Source organism: Pongo abelii, chromosome 15 (genome assembly GCF_028885655.2).
Source record: "Pongo abelii isolate AG06213 chromosome 15, NHGRI_mPonAbe1-v2.0_pri, whole genome shotgun sequence".
Classification (NCBI taxonomy): Eukaryota; Metazoa; Chordata; class Mammalia; order Primates; family Hominidae; genus Pongo; species Pongo abelii.
Window position 1 is genome coordinate 39,193,066 of NC_072000.2, and position 22,195 is coordinate 39,215,260.

Genomic DNA, 22,195 nt, shown 5'->3' on the forward strand with positions numbered 1-22,195 from the left:
TTATGTCATAACTATTAAAGTCTGCAAAAACTTATATAGAAATATATTCAGTAATACTGGCACAAGTTATTTACAAGCAAAAACACCCTTTTGAAAATCAGAGGGCATATTAAAATTAGAGGATGGTTCTTAAATGCAGTGACAACTCTTAAAAATTAACTGAAAAAAATTTGTAGCACAATATTAGGTTTATGTTCAAATTCACATTTTTACTACTATTTAGAGACTCATAAGTGTTATTTATGTTCAAATTCACATTTTTACTACTATTTAGAGACTCATAAGTGTTATTTTAAACAACTTACACAATAATTTTGTATGACACATTAAAAATGAAGCCAACAGAACCTTGACTTGGCTGCTGTAGCATCCTTTAATGTCTCAGAAGTGAGATACTACTCACTTCCATAATACCTGGCCAAATGTGCAGGATAACATGCAAAATATGGGGAGAACATTAAGATGACAAATACGAAAGAGTACAGCTGGTAAACAATGACACATGAGAATTGAACAGCCTTTATCAATCTAAGGGGGAAAGTTAGTCCAAGTGTGGTTCTATTATCAATATTTTTCACTTGTGAAATTTATGGCTTGACTATAGGATACACAAGTGTTATTCATATCTCTTTTAATATAATCTGACATTTTATCGGACATTCTCCATTATTAAACAAGAAAATTGCCAGATATACTTAATTAGTTATTTTGCTGTTCATTAATTTAATATTTCTCTTTTACCATCTTTTTTAATGCCAAACTGAGTAATTTTGAATAGTGTCAATCCATTAAAGTGAATCTTAGACTTTTTATCTCTTTCAAAAGATTCAACCTGGTCTAATACGGTTTTGTCTTTGCTAGGTCTTTTATACTATCTGAAAGGGATCTAAATTTTTTGTAAAATTATTTTTCTAATGGCAATTTAATGATGACAGGAATGGAAGCTTTAATTTCACTAATTAAATCTCAATTGAGAATTACAGTAACTTTTTCCAAATAAATTAGGCTAGAAAAGAAGTGTTGTGCCTTTTGAATTTATTTAATATAAAGAAAACTTATTTAATATAAAGAGAATTTGAAGGTTTATTATGATAAACTTCAAGCATATTATGTTCTCTTTTCCTGCTTCCCTTGAATACCATTACAACAGTCATCTTTGTATTTCAGGTGCCTAGTGAAGTGCAAGGCACACAGACAGTTATCATTTGATGAGTTAGGATATCCAATAACAAAGCAACACATCACAAAATACAAAGACACACTACTTCAGTTCAATAGTACTACTTTTTCATGCTGAGAAACAGAAAAAAAAGGTCAATATAACAAGGTGTAACTAATTTCAACCAAGGGATTCTATTATTAGTTATTTTTATCCCCAAACCATGTTAGTGTTTCATGCAGACCTGGGTTAGTCAGTATAATACTGGAAAAAATTTAGTGACAATTTCTGAAATGTTTAGTATGAACCGGACAGTGTTAAGTTTACTTATTGTTTAAGTTACAAGCTTAGAGCCTGCTAATTTTGAAAAAAGGAAATGGGAGAAGAACAGAGGGTGTTTTGGTTGACACTTTGTCTTACCTTCAGATAAACAGAACTGATATTTAATGATCTAAAGAGGGAAAATAAATGAAACAATCATAAGGAGTGCAAGATATTACAGAATAGGAAGGCCACGAGTCATTTATTTTCTTACTGATTTCTTCAAAATTAATCATAAAATGCAGTACCCTCTTACACTTTTTAATTATTATAACATAAATTACAATATTAAGTACTTCTAAATCTAGACCAGTTATTTTAGCTTTAGCTGTAAAATCAGAGATGATGGGGTGATATTCTTGGCCACAAAATTTGATCCTCTAAAGTTCAGAGTGCATGCTTAACTTGTATTTCTTTTGCAGATACTTCAGAAATGATTCCAGAAGATGCAAGAGTCATTGAATATTAGCTCAGATAAAATGTGGTACATGTACTTTTATGAAGATTGTTGACTTTCTAAGGAACTTCATTTAGGTAAAAGAAACCATAAATCAAATTTATAGGCCAAATTCAAATATTAAATAGTGATAAAAAATTCATATTTCAATGATTAGAATTTTTTTCAAGCAAGTTTTTAGAACAAAAGGGTACTGCATTTCAAGTTCCAATAACAAGTAACTAATACTCGCTTTTAATCTTACCGGCATCAGAGGGTAAATGGTGGTAGGGAGCTGGAGAAAAAACCTGTGCTGCAAAATCTTCAAATGTTGTTGGTTCTAAGTGGTGCTGGACAATTGTTTGCAGGTATCGTGCTCTCTCCTCATAGCTGATTTCCTTTGGTTAAGGATAAACTTAAGTGCAGCTTATACTGGAAAAAAAATCTTATCAAAAAGGACTGTTATGATTGCTAAGCCATTACTTCTTAATAAATAGAATTATTCACTAATTATTCTTATACATCATTAACAGTATGGCTTTTTAAAGTGCAAAAATATAGTTTTTAATGTATGTTTACTCTTCATGATCCCACTATAAATGACAGCTTAACAGGGAGACATTTATTAGGTAATAATTACAATAATACTAAACTGCTGAAATGAAGGAAGTTAACAGTTTACTCGAGAAAGGATTCAATTTCTATCAGGAGTCTAGGCTGAAATTTATATCAGCCTAGGCTCATCTTTTCTTGTTAATCAGCTTCCATCTGCAGATTTACTCTCAAAAGCCACGCAAGAAACATTGTAATGTTGCTTAAGGTACTATGTCCAAAATTCTGTTTTTCATTTGTAAAGATTTATTGTGAAAAATTCCTATATATCTTCTTCTTTTTCTAAAATCCCTGCATTTTCTCAACAATTGTTCTCATTTTGAATGGAAGACTACTGTTGCTGTAATCCTCGAATAACTAACTCCATGTGGTTAAGATAAATACATAGCTGAATCTGTATGCTGGGAAAAAATATCTAGTCAATTATAACACTGAAACAAGCAGGAATATTTGCAAAGAGTCCACAGGACTCCTAAATACTGTCTAACAAAGCATCTCCAGGGCACTGACACTGACAGAAAAATACTGTAGTTCCCTTTCACCACATTTTCTTCTCTGATATTATTGACAAGCAACCAGTACCTTGAAGTGTTGTTGCTTTTGAACAACCCACTCCAGGCTTCCTGTTTCAGCAGGCCTGATTGTGCTGTTAGCACAGAGAGGGCGAGAAAGAGAGAGAATATTTCTGTTGTTCACGAAAGCAACTATGGAAATGGCTGTCAAAATGTAGAGCAGCAGGCAGCAACATACAATTATCAGGAAAAACTCACATGCTGACTTCATGTCGTATAGTTCCTGAAATGAGAAATCAGTTAACCTTTCTTTTAAAACTTTTAAAAGTTTCCCTGTGGTACTCAGTGTGCTATGTTGACAGGCTTTACATAAGACATTTAAATAAGGATAATAAAAATTTTGTCTACTGGTTCTTCTTTTTTTCCACTGAATTTTTCCCCAAAGTCCACTTCAATATTTTCCCTCAAAATTCCTTATTTTTTTAAAAAAATGCAATTTAATTATTATATAGTTCTAAAACTCTAGAAATTGTAGACTAAGCCAAGACCCAAAAAAATAATTTGAGAGGAAGATAATTTTAAATAATTCAATGGGAGATACCATGGCCAGTTAGTTATATTTACAAGTTCACTGAGTAAGAAGAGAAAAAAAAAAGTATAAGAGTTAAAGGCAAGACTATATTCATTACGCACTTGACTTTGATTGTGGTATCTTTTGCTAAGTGGCTTTCATATTACAATTTATCTGCTTCTGTTACAATTTATCTTATGTATCAAATATTAAAATAACCTTGAATCCCAATTCCTGGCAATCTATTACTTTCCATTCTGTACACTGGGGGTGAACTTCAAAAGAATTTTACTTTTGAGGTGGGAAGCAACAGGACAAGATGCATATTAAAATGATCAGCATCAAGGATTTTACATGAGGATAATATGGACATTTTTGAGTCTTAACATAAACAAGTAATATAGCACACTTTTAAAGGGGGTATATGGTTATCAATAGAAGAGGATGAAACTGATGGTACAATCTAAATAATACCACATATCTCACAACTTGTTGGAAAGTACTTTTTTCATTGGGGGAGATTCACAGCTGCCGAATTTTCTGCAGTTAATAGAGTCCTTTGATTCACAGCAGTGCCCCTTGTACAAAAAATACTGGCCTTTGTGTATTACCAGAAACTAATTTTCTATTTGGCTGAAAAGGGAAAAATGGGGTTATTGCTTCTCCCTCCTACAGAGCTTTTCATTATGCCTGATGCACTCAACTTCTAAGCTCTTCTGAGAAAAAAAATAACTGAAGAGGCAAGAGGTAGAAAAATGAGCTTGTTAGCACATTAGAAGTGAAGTATCTTGGTGGGCCCTAGAAATTCCCAGTGGTGTGTTAACTTATCACTCTATGCATGCTGGCACTGATAGTCTTCCAATTGATCACTCTCTTTTCGCACCAAAGGTGCTGCCAGGAAGCAAAGGCTGAAGGCCCACAGGAGAACAGTCTGCTATCAAAACAAGCTGTTTTTAAAAGTCTGCTTGAATGGGTAAAACACTTCATGAAAAGTAGGGTGGAGACACCTACCTGCTTTTAAAAATGTTCTACTTTCAGAGGGCCTATAAATGAAATATTTTACATTATATTTAGAGTTTATATAAAAATTAGGCAGAAAGCAAATGTTAATATTTCTAAAGCAAGGAGGATATTTCCAATGTAGTAAATTCATCAAAGCAAGAAAATGATTATCTAGCTAAAATACATTTTGCAGACTAATTCTACTTCCTTATACAAAGAGGCTTATAAAATGGAAAAAACCCTAATACACAGCTGCACAAAACTAAAATTATCCAGATATAACATATTCATTTTGTATATAAAATATATTTAATAAATTTACAATAAATTAATTAAATAAATTTCATTAATGAAAACAATGCTTTCTAAAATTATTTTAAAAGTTCAAGTCAGGGTGGCAGAGTGAAGGGAAGCAATCATTAACGGTTGAATTTAAATGAAAAAACTACAGTGCTCATCACTTATTAGGTAAGTTTCCTTTTTGGGGAGACAACTTCAGGAAACACTGTTAGCTTGGTAAAATAATTATATCTAAGGTAAATCACCTTCTAAAAGCTAAATGATCTTTATAAGTTTCCCAGTTTGATGTAGCCAAATAAATAAATAACAACATGAAAACAAGCCAACCCAATCTACGGGACTTACATCTCCCCCCGCCCCCCGCTTTTTTTACTTCTGAAAACATGTATTAAGGAAATATAATAAACTCTAAGCACTTAAACCACAGTTCTGAGTCCACAACGAGGTGCTTTTTGTGATTGAGATGATTAAAGTTCCAAACAGTGCTGTTAGAATCTGCAATTGTAATCATCCAAAGCAGTTAATTCCTATATCTCATTATAATAGGTTAGACACTTACTCCATAAAAGGCATCTCTCTAGGGAAGAGTTATTAGTACATATACATTGAGTGGCACACAAACTCCACAGCTGGCAACAACAGGACAACTCAAGCTATTGTTTTATATGGTGAGTGCATGTTGCCATTGGCATTGAAATTAAAAAACCGAAATGGGTAAGGTGAAGGTAAACAAAAAAATTCAGAACAAAAATGTAAAGTACAAATCTAAGTTGAAGTAAGCAGATTTTGGTTGTAAATTTAAAACAACTCAAGCCAAAATTAGCTAATAAAAACCATTTGATGAGGGAGACTTTTAGCTAGTAGGAATCTTTAATACAGAACTAGCCAATCAAAAAAAATAACACACAGGTGCTGCAATCACAGCAATATAATTATCCACTAATCCTCCTTCCGCTTTCTACAAAAGGAAAAAAGGGGGGAAGGAATATTACTATTCTAAAAATAAGGGAACAAAACATCTATAGCGTAAAGAAACAGTTTAAATGTAATCTGTAATTCATTAATATTAAGTTAACATCATTACATATTTTAAATTATTACTCTTGATTTTAAGCTTCAAGACCAGCTATTAAGAAACTGGGTTCAATTTCAGACTGATCCTGGAAAGATAAGCATAAATTTTCTGTGCCATAATTTATCCGTATGTTAAATGGGGATACATCTGTAAGTTAAACGGGGATACCATCACCTGCTCACTTCATAGGGTGTTGAAGATAAAGGATACAAATACGGGGTAACACAAAAGTGCCCTGACACCTGTCCTGAAATAGTTTATTTTGATCTTTGGCTCACAACTTTGTAAACAGCAGGTGCTGTCTCTAGGAGGACAATTTTTGATGTCAGTTTAAGAAATATACCTGTATTCATGTGCAAGAACTCTTCGATAATACTACTAATATTTCTTGTTTGCGGCACGTACAGAGAGAGGGAATTTTGACTTATTCTGATGCAAGGAAACTGATTTCTCATGGAGGAAAAGGACAAAAGATACTGCAGAAGGTTATGCAGTATCAAGTATTTCAACTTTATTAACACATAGAAGAATAGATAAAGGTAGATTTGGTTTTAAAGAAGCAACACCTTTCATTCTCCACAATAATTTTATTAATCTGGTAATTCTGAACTGTTTGTAGTATTAGAAAAGGGAAAGCTTTCAGTTCTGTAATTCCATGGCACAACCAGTAGGCTGTATAAACATTCAGTTCAAATCTAATTTGTGACTAGTCTGAAAGAAATGGAAATGTGTGTGTGTATATGTATGTGTATACATATGTTACACACAAGAATGAATATAAGGTATAATTTTCACAAAAAGGAATTATAAAAATTACAACTTGTAAGCGGATATCAAAAATCTGTATAATTGCTTATTTTCCTCTTAAGTTCAGGTTTCATGTTTTATTTCCTAAACAAGAAAAAATGATTGGCTCATTTTAAAATAAAGGCAAGTATAAAGTGTTTATATCTGTGCTCAATGGCATTGTCTCAGGGATTTAAGGCCCATTCTGAAATTCTTAATTTAGTAAGCACTTCCCTACACTCATATATTTCTATAGCTTCTTTGCGGTTTCAGCACTTAGGAATTTTATCTCCCTTCTCTAGACAGAAGATTCCCAAAATAGTAAGCACAGGAAGAGGGAGCGTTCCAATAATTACTTAGAAATGTTGCCTACTGATTTAAAAAAATTTTTTGGCGAGTACAACTTAAATCATATTTGAGTTGTAACTTAAAGTAGCTGAAATCTGAGTACTACTTAAGTTGAGCAGATTAGAGTAAATTATTCAATACTCATAAAGTTTGTAAGGTTGGTAGCCTGAAATTGGCTATGGTGAGTTTCCATATCATACATCTTGAAGATTGCTGCAAAACGCCCACCTGCCAGGCCCCCTTTAGAGACCTCTTTCCTTAGGCTTGTTCTTCTACTAAATACACTTCCTTAAGAAATAGTTTTTGTACCTGATTCTTGGGGGCAGATTTGGTGGTTCTTCAATGTTACTTCTTTACTTTAGAGACTACTAATCCAGCCATTCTACTTATGTTATTGAAATTTTAATGATCCATTTTGTGGTTACAGACTAGTGGTGAGACCAACGCCATGGGGACAGAGACCTTGTCTTCTTATCTTTATGTCTTCAACACCCAACACAGGGCCTGGTAGTATTCAATGACTGTTTACAACTTCTAGAAGGAATGAATAAAGTTGGTTTGATAGTAGATTAGGAGATGTCTGTTATGCTGACAGCCCCTTTCCTCTAATCCCCATATGGCTCCGTAAAGGCAAACCTTTCAGGGGGAAATATAGTTGGAACTTTCCTAGAACTGGATTTAGAGTTTGAATCTTTCTTGTGAGAAAGATTTTGGTTCTACCATGCCCCTTGATCTTGCTGGCCCTCGCTGGAACCAAAAAAAAGTAAATAAAGCACAATGTATAAATATGTAAAGTATTACATTAAGAGAAAAGAAAACTGATAATTACTTCTTTAAATCCTCATAATCTTAAAGAAAGATTTTTTCTTTAGGCAATGTAATTATAACTCATAATTTAGCATTGAAATAAACATTTCCCCCATTGGTTGTGATAATTGTTTAATTTTTTTTTATAAATTCTACAATGGCATGAGAAATGAATTTAGTCAAACTAATTCTATTTGCTTAAGTGGCCATTTATAGAGAAGGGAAAAAAGGGAAGAATGAGAAAATCTTTACAGGGAAAATTAAATGAAGGGTAATTTCAAATCATTTTAGGCAGATTTCCAAAACTGCTCTGTATACCATAAGAATAGAAGTAATAATACCCTTGAAAAATAACACTTGAAAAATGTTAAATATTTAGGTTTTTAAAAAGGCCACCTTGAAAGAGGTTATCCCAAGACAAGGCATCATTTATTGAGAATATTTAGGACAGTTTGAACTAGAGGAAGGATACATCCATCAACATTACTTCCAGGAAGCTTGATAAAATTAGTTTATTTTACTAATGTTTATAGGCAGCAATAAGGCTTGCCTGAATGGAGAGGACAGAGATTTGCTTGGATAAACAAAGCTGCTGATGGATAGAGCTGGGACTATATTCTTGGTCTTTTAATTAATAGTCCAATGCCCTCTCTACATCCAGTCTCAATGACCTGGGTGTTGTGTGGTGAAAAAGCAAAGGTATATTAGGCCTTTTAGTTATGTCAAAATAATGAATATTAGCTTAAATTCTAAGACTGGCAATTTTTGAAAGATGTTTGTTTACATGTTAGTAGAGTAAAATACTCTTTGCTATACTATAGTTTACTATACATTAGTGACTATACTACAGTAAAACCACTTGCATGTTCTAAAATAAAAATTTGAAAACAAACCACATTTGGCACTTCAGTTTTAAAAGGCCTTGAAATATCTTTAAACATTCTAAGGCAATATCATTACACAGGGTCTTGAAAAAAGAATGAATAAAAATTTTATTGAGATGTAGCATATGGGTAGATATATTTTGCAAGTACATCTCAAGGATCTCATGGTTATTATCGGTAGTAAAGTAGCAAATTTTCTGAAATACACAGGGTAATTAGTATCTCATGGATTAATATATACTGTTCATTTATAAGATGAAAGCAAACTATACTGCTTACCTTATAAAGCAAGATCTGATAAATTAAGATCTGGCAGAGGGAAAGATATTCCATTTCTTTCCTACTGTAACTAATTTCTTCCAGAAACATGCAGTCTAGTTCACATGTATTAAAAAATAAAATTCCCCTAAACAAATTGCATGAATCTTGTTATTAATATTGCTTATACTATGTTAATAAAAATTCTTCTGAAAGTCTGCAACAGGTTATGACAAATTATTGTCTATTTTTATGATGCCTTATATTCATGAAATTCTTTAGTAGATGATACTATCTACACCACGAAGGAAAAGCTGTGATTTGTCAGAGCAGACAAAGCTGGGCTTTAATCCATCCTTTTAACCATATTGCCAAGTCTATATTGTTTTCACTGCGTCTCAATTAGGAGACAGGCAGGACACCTGGTACTTCTTTATCTAAGTCCCATGGGCTGCCAGATGACTCAAAATCCATAACAGGTGCTAAGGCAGTGTGAGGATAGCCCTATTATTGAAAGCTGGAGTTGAATAAAATTTGGACCACATATAATTGCTCATAAATCAGTCAATTACTAAATGAAAACATTAAGTAAAAAGTTGATAAGCCCAATTCCACCAAAGTTTGTGTAAATACATTTAAAAAGATTAACCTTAAATAAATAGGCTTAAAAATTTAAACCTACCTAAAGGCTCTGAAAATCCTTCCTGATTTAATAGTCCAATAATCATTGGTGGGTTTCAAAAAGCACTAATATGATTATCCAATATGTATGTGTGTGTGTGTGTGTGTGTATATATATATATATTCTATTTTCATGAAAGTTGTATGAAGCAAAACAAAAACTAGGTTATCTGGATTTCAAATTTAGTGAAATTATAATGTCCTCTCATTTAATGAAATTATAATGTCCTCTCATTCTTGGAAAGATCTACTTGGACCCTGTCAGAAGACTGCAAAAAGGAGAAAAAAAAAAACCCAAATAAGTGAAATTTTACAGTGTGCAATTACTTAAGTGTTATCTCTACCTAAATGTGCACTAATTTAATTAAGATTTTATTTAAGTGCTATAATTATTGGGAATACAAAAAAGTGATTTTATTATCATAGTAAGTAGAAACAAAGTACAGTAAACTGTCATTTAAGACAGTGTCATAGAATCTATGATAAGCAGTACATTGGCTTAAACTAATGCACTATATGCCCCCAGGGAATGATAGGCGTAGACACTGGACTTTAACATCAAAATCTATCCATTAATCTTGACTTAAATACAATCTATTCTGCAGTAAAAGGAAGAATGGGCATTCAATGAATTACTGTTTTTGAAATACTGCACCGGTGCCCATTTACTAAAATTACTTAAGAGAACACAGGATATGGAATACTAGTAAATTTTACAGATTTACTGATTTTACAAAACATGCACTTGAATTTCCCCAAATCTAGCAAGAGCATCCCATTAAAAAAATTTACAGATTTAAAAGGTTTCTTAAAATATCTCTTCCTTAACCTATTTAAGAACATGCTGCATAAATTATAATACTGCAATATAATTTAGTCAACTTCATTTCAGCTGAAAAGAAAGAATCATCTATGGGGTCAGAATCCCTGGAGTCTGCAAATAAGCATTAATTTTTTTTTCAGGTTGTAGATCATTGTTTCTTTGCAACAGAACTACCTAACTGCTTGCTGATAAAGCTGACTAGAAGAAAACAGAAAGGCCAAGAGGAGTGTTTATATAAATATCAGGGCATACAATATTTCATAAAAAAGGAAACAACCCTCACATTAAAAAAAATCCAACCAGAGGGAATTCAATGAGTGAGATAATCATACACGACTGAAATAGTTATGAGCTACTCATTTAAATGATAAATCTGGCATTTAACCTTACGATGTGCTGACTAATTTATCTTTAGTGGATTATTTTAGCACTTGTGTTATGCAGAAAGTTAATTTACATTTCTATACTAATATCGTTTATATGTATTCAGATGGTATTTGGGAATCCTAAAAGGCAAAGTGTAAATTAAACCAAATTTATAACCTTATCTGACATGTGAATTGTGATGATTTTATCCACTTCACCTCAATTGAATTCTTACGAAGATAAAAAATTCCTTATTTTCATCTAATAAAAAAATAAGGCAAAACTGACTTTTACTCTGCAATAATCTGGTGGGCTAAAAATAGATAATGGCATGTTAACAAGGAATTACTACAGGTGGTTGCTTATATTCATTTGCCTTCTTTTTTGATAGTAGTTACATGCTAAATAAAAGTCAACATTCTTATCAAGAGAGTAAGTAAATGTAGAAACATCAGTTCTGCAACAGCTATTTTTGCTTCTTCTCTTTTCTGAACAGCAATTAGTAAAGCAACCCCTTCCCCTCCTCCCTAGTGCTGTCAAGCTGTTCAGAGCAGTTTGCAACTCGACAATGGTACCATTGTGAATGCTCTCTGGGCTTCCTTCCCACAGAGAGTTAAATGGGCAGTTCCTGCTGCCCATGATTGGTGTCCAGTGAAATAATACTCAAGAGCCAGGTTTTATCAGCTTCACGCCAAAGAAGTGAAGCCAGGGAACCCAAGCCTTCATATCATACTGGACCATATGCCAACCCTGATGGCCCCAAAGGTTTATCACTAAGAATCAGGATCCATCATGTCCCTTGTGAAATTTCACTTCACATACCTTATGTGAAATGCAAAGCTTCACTAAAAACTGAACCTTCTTTACAATTGGCATGAACAGATGGACGGTAACAGTGGTTTGGCAAGCAAAAGTTAAGATTTAAATAGGCTCTATTCTAGTGTTTGAGAGGAATAGCAGTTAGAACAAAATGGATAGATTTGTGACCCACAGTTTAATTTTAATTCCATTATTATTAAAAATTTAATATCAAAAGGCCTATGTTTAGTCAATGAAAAGAATGAATGAAAACCACTTCAATTCCTATGTTAAATATGTTTAAAGACTAATTTCTGCTTTACATCCTTTTTTCTTTGCTCTTTGAAATCCAGAAATAGCATCTGAATCTACAGTTGTTTTCATATTTAAACAAAGAGTAGAATAAAACTCGTACATTATGTAGTAGGTGTGGTGAACAATAATGTGAGTGGAGCAGTGCACAGTCATCACTAACTGCAACATCATAGGGTTTTAATACAGAAAAAAAAAAAAATCCCTATTCCAGCACAGGTGAGAAGTTGATAAAGACAGAAGCAAACTTCAAGTTTGGTTGTTTTTAGGGAATACTGTACTTTGTCCATGCCCTGATGGAGTTCTCTTTCTTCTCGTGCACTGTGATATGACCCAACTGTGTAGATTGGCATATGTGGACCATACTGTTACACTAAATTTGACAAAACAGATAAGATGGTGGTAATGCTTTCTTTTGGTATTTTTATCGTTGTTGCCATGAAGCCAATGTATTATAAGACTAGGACAAAAGCACTTTATTCATCAATAACGTGTAAAAGTGTAATAATGTGTAAAACTCAATAATTGTATAAAAGTATCTCATAGGAAAAGTGTAAAGGATTGTTGTGCAAGAATGAAGAGTCTATCATGAGTCTATCATAAGAAATATGAAAATCTCATATGCTCTTTTAAAAATGATACATATGTATAAATATTATCAAACATTTAGAGACCTTAGTCTCATTGAGAAAATGCAATACTGGCTATTAGCCTGGCAATTACTGCTCAACTAATTATCATAAAAAAGACTTTATGAAAATAACAATTAATAAACATTTTGGAAAGGCTTTGCTAGAAAATGAAAAATAAGAAATTCAAGCTGTAATTGTTTTGCTAGTCAACAGGTAAAAAACACACAAAAGCAGAAGGAACTGTTACCTTAGACACTGGCTGCCATAAAACAATCAGTAGCATTAGAAAACCACATTTATGTTTATTTTCTTTCTGCTTGACTGTATTATCTGGTTTTGACCTACTTCTTGATCTTTATCTGCCACTGCTCTTCCCTTTATATCATCCAGCAGTACTGAACACCTTTTATCTCTTGACCATACCACATTTTTATGCCTCCATGCCCACTTCTTACCCTCAAAAAATTCTTCCCTGACCATATCTGCCTAGAAAAGTTCCATGTGTCTTTGAAATATTAGCAGAATTCTTCCATAGTAAAGCCATTCCTCTAATTTCCATCCCATCCTCTCACCCTACTATCCTCTTCCACTTAAAATTAATCACCTTTACCATCCTACTTGGTCTATATCACTATTGCGGAATGACCCCAAATTGCTTAAGTTTATCATTACTGCATTAAGTTCTTGGTAGAAGATAAAAATTGAAAATATCTCTAGAATTAAAACAATGTTAACAGAAATGGAAGTTGGCCATGTACTGAAGTCATTTTTGTGAGCTCCCACAGTTTAAGTAATTATTGGTCAATATAAGTAAAACCTTAAAGACTGTCTCTAGAGACCATTAAGAGACAATGCTATTTTCAGACAGAATAAACTTTCTTTACTATTATCACAAAGTTATTACATATCAGAGATGCACATTTATTGCTTTTTGAAAGGACAAGGGTTTGCTAGACCAAAACTACCATCTTTAAAGGTATGCAGTACCTTTGAAATACGGTAACATCGGCAGGGCGCGGTGGCTCACACCTGTAATCCCAGCACTTTGGGAGGCCGAGGCAGATGGATCACGAGGTCAGGAGTTTGAGACCAGCCTGGCCAACATGGTGAAACCCTGTCACTACTAAAAATACAAAAATTAGCTGGGCGTGGTGGCAGGCACCTGTAATCCCAGCTACTTGGGAGGCTGAGGCAGGAGGATCGCTTGAAACTGGAAGGTGGAGGTTGCAGTGAGCCAAGATGGCGCCACTGCACTCCAGCCTGGGGGAAAGAGCAAAACTCTGTCTCCAAAAAAAAAAAAAAAAAAAAACAAACGGTAACATCATCAACAGGCATATACTGCCATTTTTGAAAAGAATAGCTAAATAAATTAAAACTGACATAATCAAAAATATATTAGAGTCACTGTAGATGCATGGCACATATATGGGGCCCCTGTTTAAATAATTACTCTGCATACACAGACTACAAAGACTACAAGGCTTGGCAGCAAAATCCATGACAAGGGGATGTGTAAGCACAGCAAAAAATTCTTTAATTGTAATGCCATGTCTTTAACACAGGAGTTTTTTTTTTTTTTTGGACACAGAGTCTTACTCTGTTGCCCAGGCTGGAGTGCAGTGGTGCAATCTGGGCTCACAGCAACCTCTGGGTTCAAGCAATTCTCATGCCTCAAGCCTCCTGAGTAGCTGGGATTACAGGCGTGTGCCATCATGCTGGCTAATTTTTTGTATTTTTAGTAGAGACAGGGTTTTACTATACAGCCCAGGCTTGTCTTGAACTCCTGGCCTCAAGTGATCTGCCCACCTTGACCTCCCAAAGTGCTGGTATTACAGGTGTGAGCCACCGCGGCTGGCTGAATACAGGAGATTTAAATCCTTCAGTTATGGAGCAGATTGTTAGGTAAAGAAGAATGTTTGTCTGCTCTTGGAGAGATCCTACTACAATGGTTAGTACCAGTAGCACAATGGCTGTGAGCTTTTCAAAGACCACAAAACCTGGATCACTTAGCTGCTAAGACATTTTATTTGAAGAATTATCTTCTCTTCTTTTGAAGAGAATGACCATAACTATACACCTTAGTTAAAAATCAATTTGACTTAACAACAAATCAATTTGATTTAACAACTAATCAATTTGTCCATGATATTTAAGACCTTCATAGAAAGCATGAAGAACAAATGGCACAAAATTTTGAGAGCTCCTAATGGACTCACTAACATAGGTGGTACAAATGTTAAAGCAGCAAAATTGGAAACCTCATCAGCATCTAGACTCCCACTGCTTCCCCCTACTGCTCTCCTGTTGCTACCACTTTCCTTGCCTTACAGCAGGAATTGTGAGCCTTCAGGGCTCAGCCTCATGCTGCCTCCTTCTTGGAGGGGACACCAAGATGTATCCTCCCCAAGCCATCTGCCACTGCCATCAAGTCAGAGATGTCTCAGCTTATTTTTCTCCCTAAGAGATCTCCCAACCCCAAATGAAGTGAAAACCCTCATTAATGAATGATGTCTGAAAATTATCTTCAGTAAACTATAATGGCCTCTAATAAAAATATACTACTGATTAAGTAGTCAAAATAAAAAACCCTTGTATGTGTGCTAGCCTGGCTTATTCATGTATCAGAGGCAATTTTCACTGATCCTAGGTTTCCTCTTCTTACCTACCCAGCAAACTCTTAAGAGATGTAGCCTAGTCTAATACAAATCACAAACTATAAGTTACTACAAAAAATATTTGGGGCTTTTCCATTCTTAAAAGAATCCATGGCCGGGCGTGGTGGCTCACACCTGTAATCCCAGCACTTTGGGAGGCCGAGGTGGGTGGATCACGAGGTCAGGAGATCGAGACCATCCTGGCTAACACGGTGAAACCCCATCTCTACTAAAAATACAAAAAATTAGCTGGGCGTGGTGGCACGCAACTGTAGTCCCAGTGACTCGGGAGGCTGAGGCAGGAGAAGTGCTTGAACCCAGGAGGTGGAGCTTGCAGTGAGCTGAGATAGCACCACTGCACTCCAGCCTGGGCAATAGAGCAAGACTCCGTCTCAAAAAAAAAAAAAAAGAATCCATGCTAAATCTAAACTTCAAAAATATAGATAATAAATACATCCACCTTGTTCAAATTAGAATAAATTCCTAGCCATCTACCATAGGCTAGGCACTGTGCTGGAAGTTAGTGAAACAAAGAGGGTAAGTAAGACTTGCTAATATATACACACACAGTAAGTACTATAACAAAATGTTTTGAGGCAGTGTAAACAATAGTTTTGCATAGTAAAGGAGTTTTTTTTTTTTTAAAAAACAAAGGATATTTGGGTCATGAATAATAAGTATGTTAGGTAGAAAAAGTAGAGATGGGCATTATTGGGGTAACAACATGGGCCTGAAAAAGAAGAGCATTCAGGAAATAATGAATATGACTTAGCTGGACACATAATGTGCCCTGGGCATCAGTGTGGTAGAAGATGAGGGTAAAGATGGGGAATGGAGCTGGGGAGGAGTACAGGTATATTTGACAAAACTGCAGTAAGAAATATAAGGGTAGGGAGGGTAAGGTAAAAATAATTTGCTTCCAGGTCATGAAAAAATTTAGACTTGTTTCAATAAGCAGTTAAGAGCCATCTTAAGTCTTTTAGTATACAGATGTTTCTTGACTTACGATGGGCTTACATTCCAAAATACTCATCATAAATTGAAAATGCATTTAATACACCTAACTTACTGAACATTATAACTTACCCGAGTTATACGGAATATAACCTTATAGCCCACTTTAAATGTTCTTGGAACACTTACATTAGCCTGCAGTTAGGTAAAATCATCTAATGCAAAGCCTATATTTTTTTGAGATGGAGTTTCACTCTTGTTGCCCAGGCTGGAGTGCAATGGTATGATCTCGGCTCAGTGCAACCTCTGCCTCCCAGGTTCAAGCAATTCTCCTGAATTTTGAATCAAAATTCAAAATTCTAAGTATGATTTCTACTGAACGGTGTATTGCTTTTGTACCATCCTAAAGCTGAACCATCCTAAACTGGGGACTGTCTGTACTTAGGTTTGCATTTTAGAAGAATATCCCAAGTGTCAATGTAGATGATAATAATGATAGCATCATTAACTCCCATGTAGCTACCATTTTCTGAACTCTTGCTATATGACAGATAGGTTACCTAGTGCTTCATGTGGATAATTTTACTTAATCCTTACATCATCCTGAATTTGGTACTACTATCCTCTTTTCACACATTAAATTAAGGATAACCCATACTTATTGATGTTATCTTCTGAGAAAATAATCTACAAAAGACAGTAGATACATAAAATTATATAGCTTCTCAATAAACTCATTTTCTTCTAATGTGAAATGGCAACAATACTGACAGATCCCCCCTAAGAGGTTTTATAATGTTTCATTATAACGAAAGGCAACTGCATTAGCAGAACCAATCAATTCCATTCCACTTAGTTTTGGCTTTCCTACTTTGCAACAGGTACTGTACATTTGAGTAGTAGAGCGTGAGGGAGAATAAACTGTAACTAATTGAAGAATAATCACTGACTTCTGGTAATCTCCCTGATCAAGTTAAATAGAAACCCAATTCTGGTATTTAAGAAAAAGTCAAATCTAAACAGATTAGAAGAAATCAAATAATACTAGTTGTGGTAGGAAAGAATATTCTAAATTGAAGAATAAAGTATTCTTTTAAAATGCCATTTAATTATATAATATCCCCCATACTGTATATTTCTGAACATTATACTTCTATAATGTACATATATGCATACAAAGCCTTAAGACTATAAATTACAAGAATTATAACAGACATGTTGCATTCCATCTACTCAAACCCCACCTTTTGAGGCCCAGATTTTCCAAACACTCTTTCCTGATCTTACTCCGAAGTAATTTCTTTGCCCTTGGAACTCTTACAGCATTTTATCTATAACCCCACCAGGACATTTTCATTTACTCTTCTATTATAGTTAGTAACGTACATATTATTCTCTCCTTGTTAAATTATAAGCTTATGAGGATAGGATTACTATCTGATTTGTCTTTGTATCCCTCTCAAAATCTTTATTGTGTAAGTGATCAATATTTTTGAAGGAAGAAAAACTACAATTCTATTTCTTGACTTGTTGATAAACTGTAATAATTCATTACCTAGTACATTTATGATTTATGTACTTTTCTCAAATTATAATTTGTAATAAGGATAAAAAGAAAAGAAAAACAGGATATGTTGGTTAATTTTATGTAAACTTGGCTGGGTCATGGGACCTAGTTTTTGGTCAAACATCAGTCTAGATGTTACTGTTATATTTTATAATATTAATATAATATATAACATATATTATACTCTTAATTACTGTATAATACTGTTATATTTATACTGTTATAGTTATATTTTAGATTTGATTACCATTTAAATCAGCAGACTTTGGGTAAAGCAGATTACCCTCTATAATGTGGGTGGGCCTCATCCAATCAGTTAAATACTTTAAGAGAAAACACTGAGGTCCCCTGAGGAAGGAGAGAATTCTGCCTTCAGACTCAGACTGCAACATCAACTCTTCCCTGAGTCTCCTACAGATTTCGAACTTGCCAGCCCCCACAACTACATGAACAAATTCCTTAAAACAAATCTCTTCTCTCTCTTTATATATACATCCTATTGGCTCTGTTTCTCTGAGAACTCTCACTACTACAACATGATTATATATTGTAAATTCTGCAAATTTCTATGTACAATAAATCTCACTAAAAAAAGAAACAGTATTTACCTAAAAGTATCATATTTAACATTTGTATATTCAGCATAGTCAAAATGTCTTTAGGATCAAAAGAAATAATTGCTTTAAAATTTTTATTTAAGGAATAGAATCATGATGGCTGAGGTCATGAAATTAATAATTTGGGATTATGATTCCCGCTGAAAAAACAGAAACAAAAAAACCATGAACACTCTTTCAATAGGTAACTAATAAATGATGGCTAGGATTAAAGCTGAAATACCTCTCTGGTCCAATGGTTACACAGAATCTGCTTGGTTTTCCTCCCCAGTGTTGCATTTCAATTTTAATTGCATGATCAAACTAACAAATTGAGCTCCAGACCCCTCCCCTGCCTGAAAAAAAAAGTACCTAGCTGACAAAAATCAGAGGTTGTAAGAAAATGCTTTTCCAGTACAAGTAATGTAAGAAACAAGTGAAGTGAAGGAGAGGTTTCAGCTTGAAAGACAGTCATCAATACGGACAGATTACTGTAATTCTGGCTGCTGGCATGATCGATTTGGGTAGCATATGACAATCAATATTGTCCCCATTTAGTGAACAACATTAGATTCATGGTTTCAGAAGATGTTCCTAGGATAAAATTTAAACTGCATTTAATGATCATAACTAGCACAATTTATGCTTTGGAATCTTAGTGAGTACTTTTATTGGGCATAAAATAACTGACACAGCAGTATAATTATCCAAATATAATCAAGCTTATTATTTTTTATCCCTTCATTTCTTTTATGAAGAGTAAAGGATTAACTGGTGGTTTCCAAAGCCTACTTGTTTCTCAATTTCTGTTGTAATTTATGTTAACTAAATTGTTGACCAATTTTAGAATGCTTGATTTTTTCCTTAATGAGAACTTAATCTGATATTTCAAAAATGTACATCTTAAAATTTAATACATTATGTTTCTGAAATAAGTATTTAAAATTAAGACAGATGTACCTGTATTTCAATATCTTAAAATACAAATGTCTAGTTGTAGTTTATTATATAAATGTTCATTTGAAAATCAAGTAATCCACCTGTATGAAGTTATTTCCCCCCAACATTTAGAATATAGAACTTTGTACATTATATATATATATTTGTACTATATATATATGCATATGTATGTATGTATTAAGTAGAGATACTATACTACTAGCCTTTGCTGCGTGTATATACATACTACACTAGGTATATATACTACACTCAGGTAGCATGGGAAGACAACTTCGTGTAGTTTCTAAACTCAAGATTCCAAGTCAAGAAAAATTTGTTTGATCTACCTGATTTAATGTATTTACCCTGTGTCCCAGAAGTAATTTTGCTGGTAGAAAACTTCAGATTTTCTGTTTAAATAAAGTATTCATGTTTACTATTTTCATCAATTTTCTCCAATGTGGTATCTATTAACATCTCAGCAAGATTGGCTATTAAAAATATGATGAAGTAGGCCTGAAAAATCCAACCCAATCGATCAACCTACCAATCAACCAAACATAAAAATCCAATTAGGCAATTCCTTGGTGTTGGGTAGACTTGTTTTATATTGACTGTAATCTTTACACATCACAGGATTAATCGTTGCACAAAATAATGTAACTTATTATTATATCTACTAAGTACATCCAAGTTCATTATCTCATTTAATCTTTACAATAATTCTGAGATGGTTATTAGTATCTTTTTTACAGTTGAAGAAAGTGAGGTTCAGAGATTCTGTGACTTGGCCAAGATCACAAGGCAGAGCTTGAGTTAAAAATTAATGCTTTCTAACTGCAAAGCCAGCTTTTATATACCTTTAGTGTAATATGAAGTCTGAAATAGAAGACTATGAACAGGGATGTAGAAAAAAAAATTAAGCCATATTCCCAAAACTCTTGAGTTTGCATTTTAAAACTACTTGGTAAGGAGTGCATCTTAAATGTTGTACCTCATGTCAGAAAGTTTGTGCTTGCTCAATAAGTTGAGTTCCTATTTTATGACACAAGAGGCAAATAGAGTTTTGCATTACAATCTAATCGATCTCAGCACTTTCCAAAAAGACCTAAGACATTTATTTACACAAGAAAGTACAAACTCTTCCACATCTACCTCTATGCTCCACTTTCGATTGCACCTTTAATGAAATGACAGAGGACACTCTCAGAATGGACATTAGGATACAGTGAACTGTGAAAGAGGCAAAGGTCAGAGAGTAAACATCCTTGATGAAGCTAACAGAGTGGATAAAATTTATGGGTAATAACCTGTATATTACATGTTAGATTAGCTACAGTTCTAGAGATATTCAGGAGACAACAAACTGAAAAGTATACGCCAATAAACAGATTAAAACTACAAAGCTTTTATGGAAGTACAGGTTGAGTATCCCTAAGCTGAAAATCTGAAATCTAAAATGCTCCAAAATCTGAAACTTTTGAGCTCTGACATGCCACTCAAAGGAAACATTCATTGAAGAATTTCAGATTTCAGGTATTCAGATTAGAAATGTTCAGTTAATTGGTAAGTATAATGAAATTTTCCAAAATCCAAAATCTGAAATCTGAAACACTTCTGGTCTCAAGAATTTCAGAGAAGGGATATTCAGCCTGTATTACAATGAGATAAAAATCAGAATAATAAAAATTTAGAAAAAGTAGACTAGGAAAGTGAGAATTTGTCAGTAAGCATCTTGTTTTGTTTAAAGGAAAAAAATACTGTATCTAGGGAATGAAGCTGTAATTCCTAAAAAAGGCACATGGTATGTGTGGACCTTATAAATGGTAAGCTGTGAGTATGGGTTTCACAAATCAATCTCCTCATAGTTTATTCACATCTGGGGAAAAGACTCAAGATTCCAGGCCCCAAAGGTAAAGGAAATGAAACTGATTGCTGGCTGAGCTCAGCAGGGTTCACAAAAACTCAAGGGTCTTCTTGAATAGTTCCTCCTAATGCTTCAAACAATCAACAGACAATATAGTCTCAAAACAATCTTCAGAAACAATCAACAGACTGTATAGTCAAAGACAAGTGACTTAGAAATAAACTCGTCATGTCCATACTACTCACTGAACTTGCCTACCGAAATTTCTTTTCAATTGATAAATCTCTATTTAGTGGATGTCTCCAAATTATACTTTTGTTAACAATTCAAGGCACATTTTAGTCATTATCATTTCACTAAAATGACTACTTCAAATATGAGTTTTCAGTTTAAAGTAAGTGAAGATATAAATGCTATGAAAAAGAAATACTACAGAAATGTCATTAAGCTTAATCAATGTAACATACCATGATCCACCTGCAATTCCATTTCACTGTGTCAGAATACAGGAGAAATTACAGAGTAATCAGATAGCTTAAGTCAATTTTCATCAAAAGAAGAAAATGTACATGGTAAACTACCAAGTTAAGATAATAAATCTATTTCATGTGGACTGGAACATAAGATATTTTTAAAAACCTTCCTTTAAAGCTTATCATTTATAGTTTATTATATAAAAAATAAAATGTTTTAAATCATATAGAAAAATTATATGAAAAACATAAATTTATTTTAGAAAGGAATATCAGAAAACAATTTAAAATCTAAAACTTTGTGTATGTTGTGTGCCAGGCACTGTTTTAAGAGCTTTACACATATTGACTCATTATTAGTTGTCATAACACCATGGGCTAGATATTATTATCATTCTCATTTTATAGACAAGAAAGCTCAGGCTCAAAAACGTTAAATAATTTTCCCAAGGCTACACAGCT

General features: G+C 33.6%; 1 protein-coding gene across 8 annotated transcripts in view; it reads right to left on the reverse strand.

Moving 5' to 3' along the window:
* The window catches only part of RALGAPA1 (Ral GTPase activating protein catalytic subunit alpha 1), a 278,460-nt gene that overhangs the window by 8,532 nt on the left and 247,733 nt on the right, over window positions 1–22,195 (reverse strand). For 7 of the 8 annotated variants that reach the window (XM_054530032.2, XM_054530037.2, XM_054530036.2 and 4 more), the window contains one exon: window positions 2,182–2,306. In XM_054530032.2, the coding sequence (XP_054386007.1) occupies window positions 2,182–2,306 (125 nt within the window). Of the gene's footprint in view, window positions 1–1,579; window positions 1,611–2,181; window positions 2,307–22,195 lie in introns of all 8 variants that reach the window. The other variant, XM_054530033.2, reaches the window with a different exon arrangement.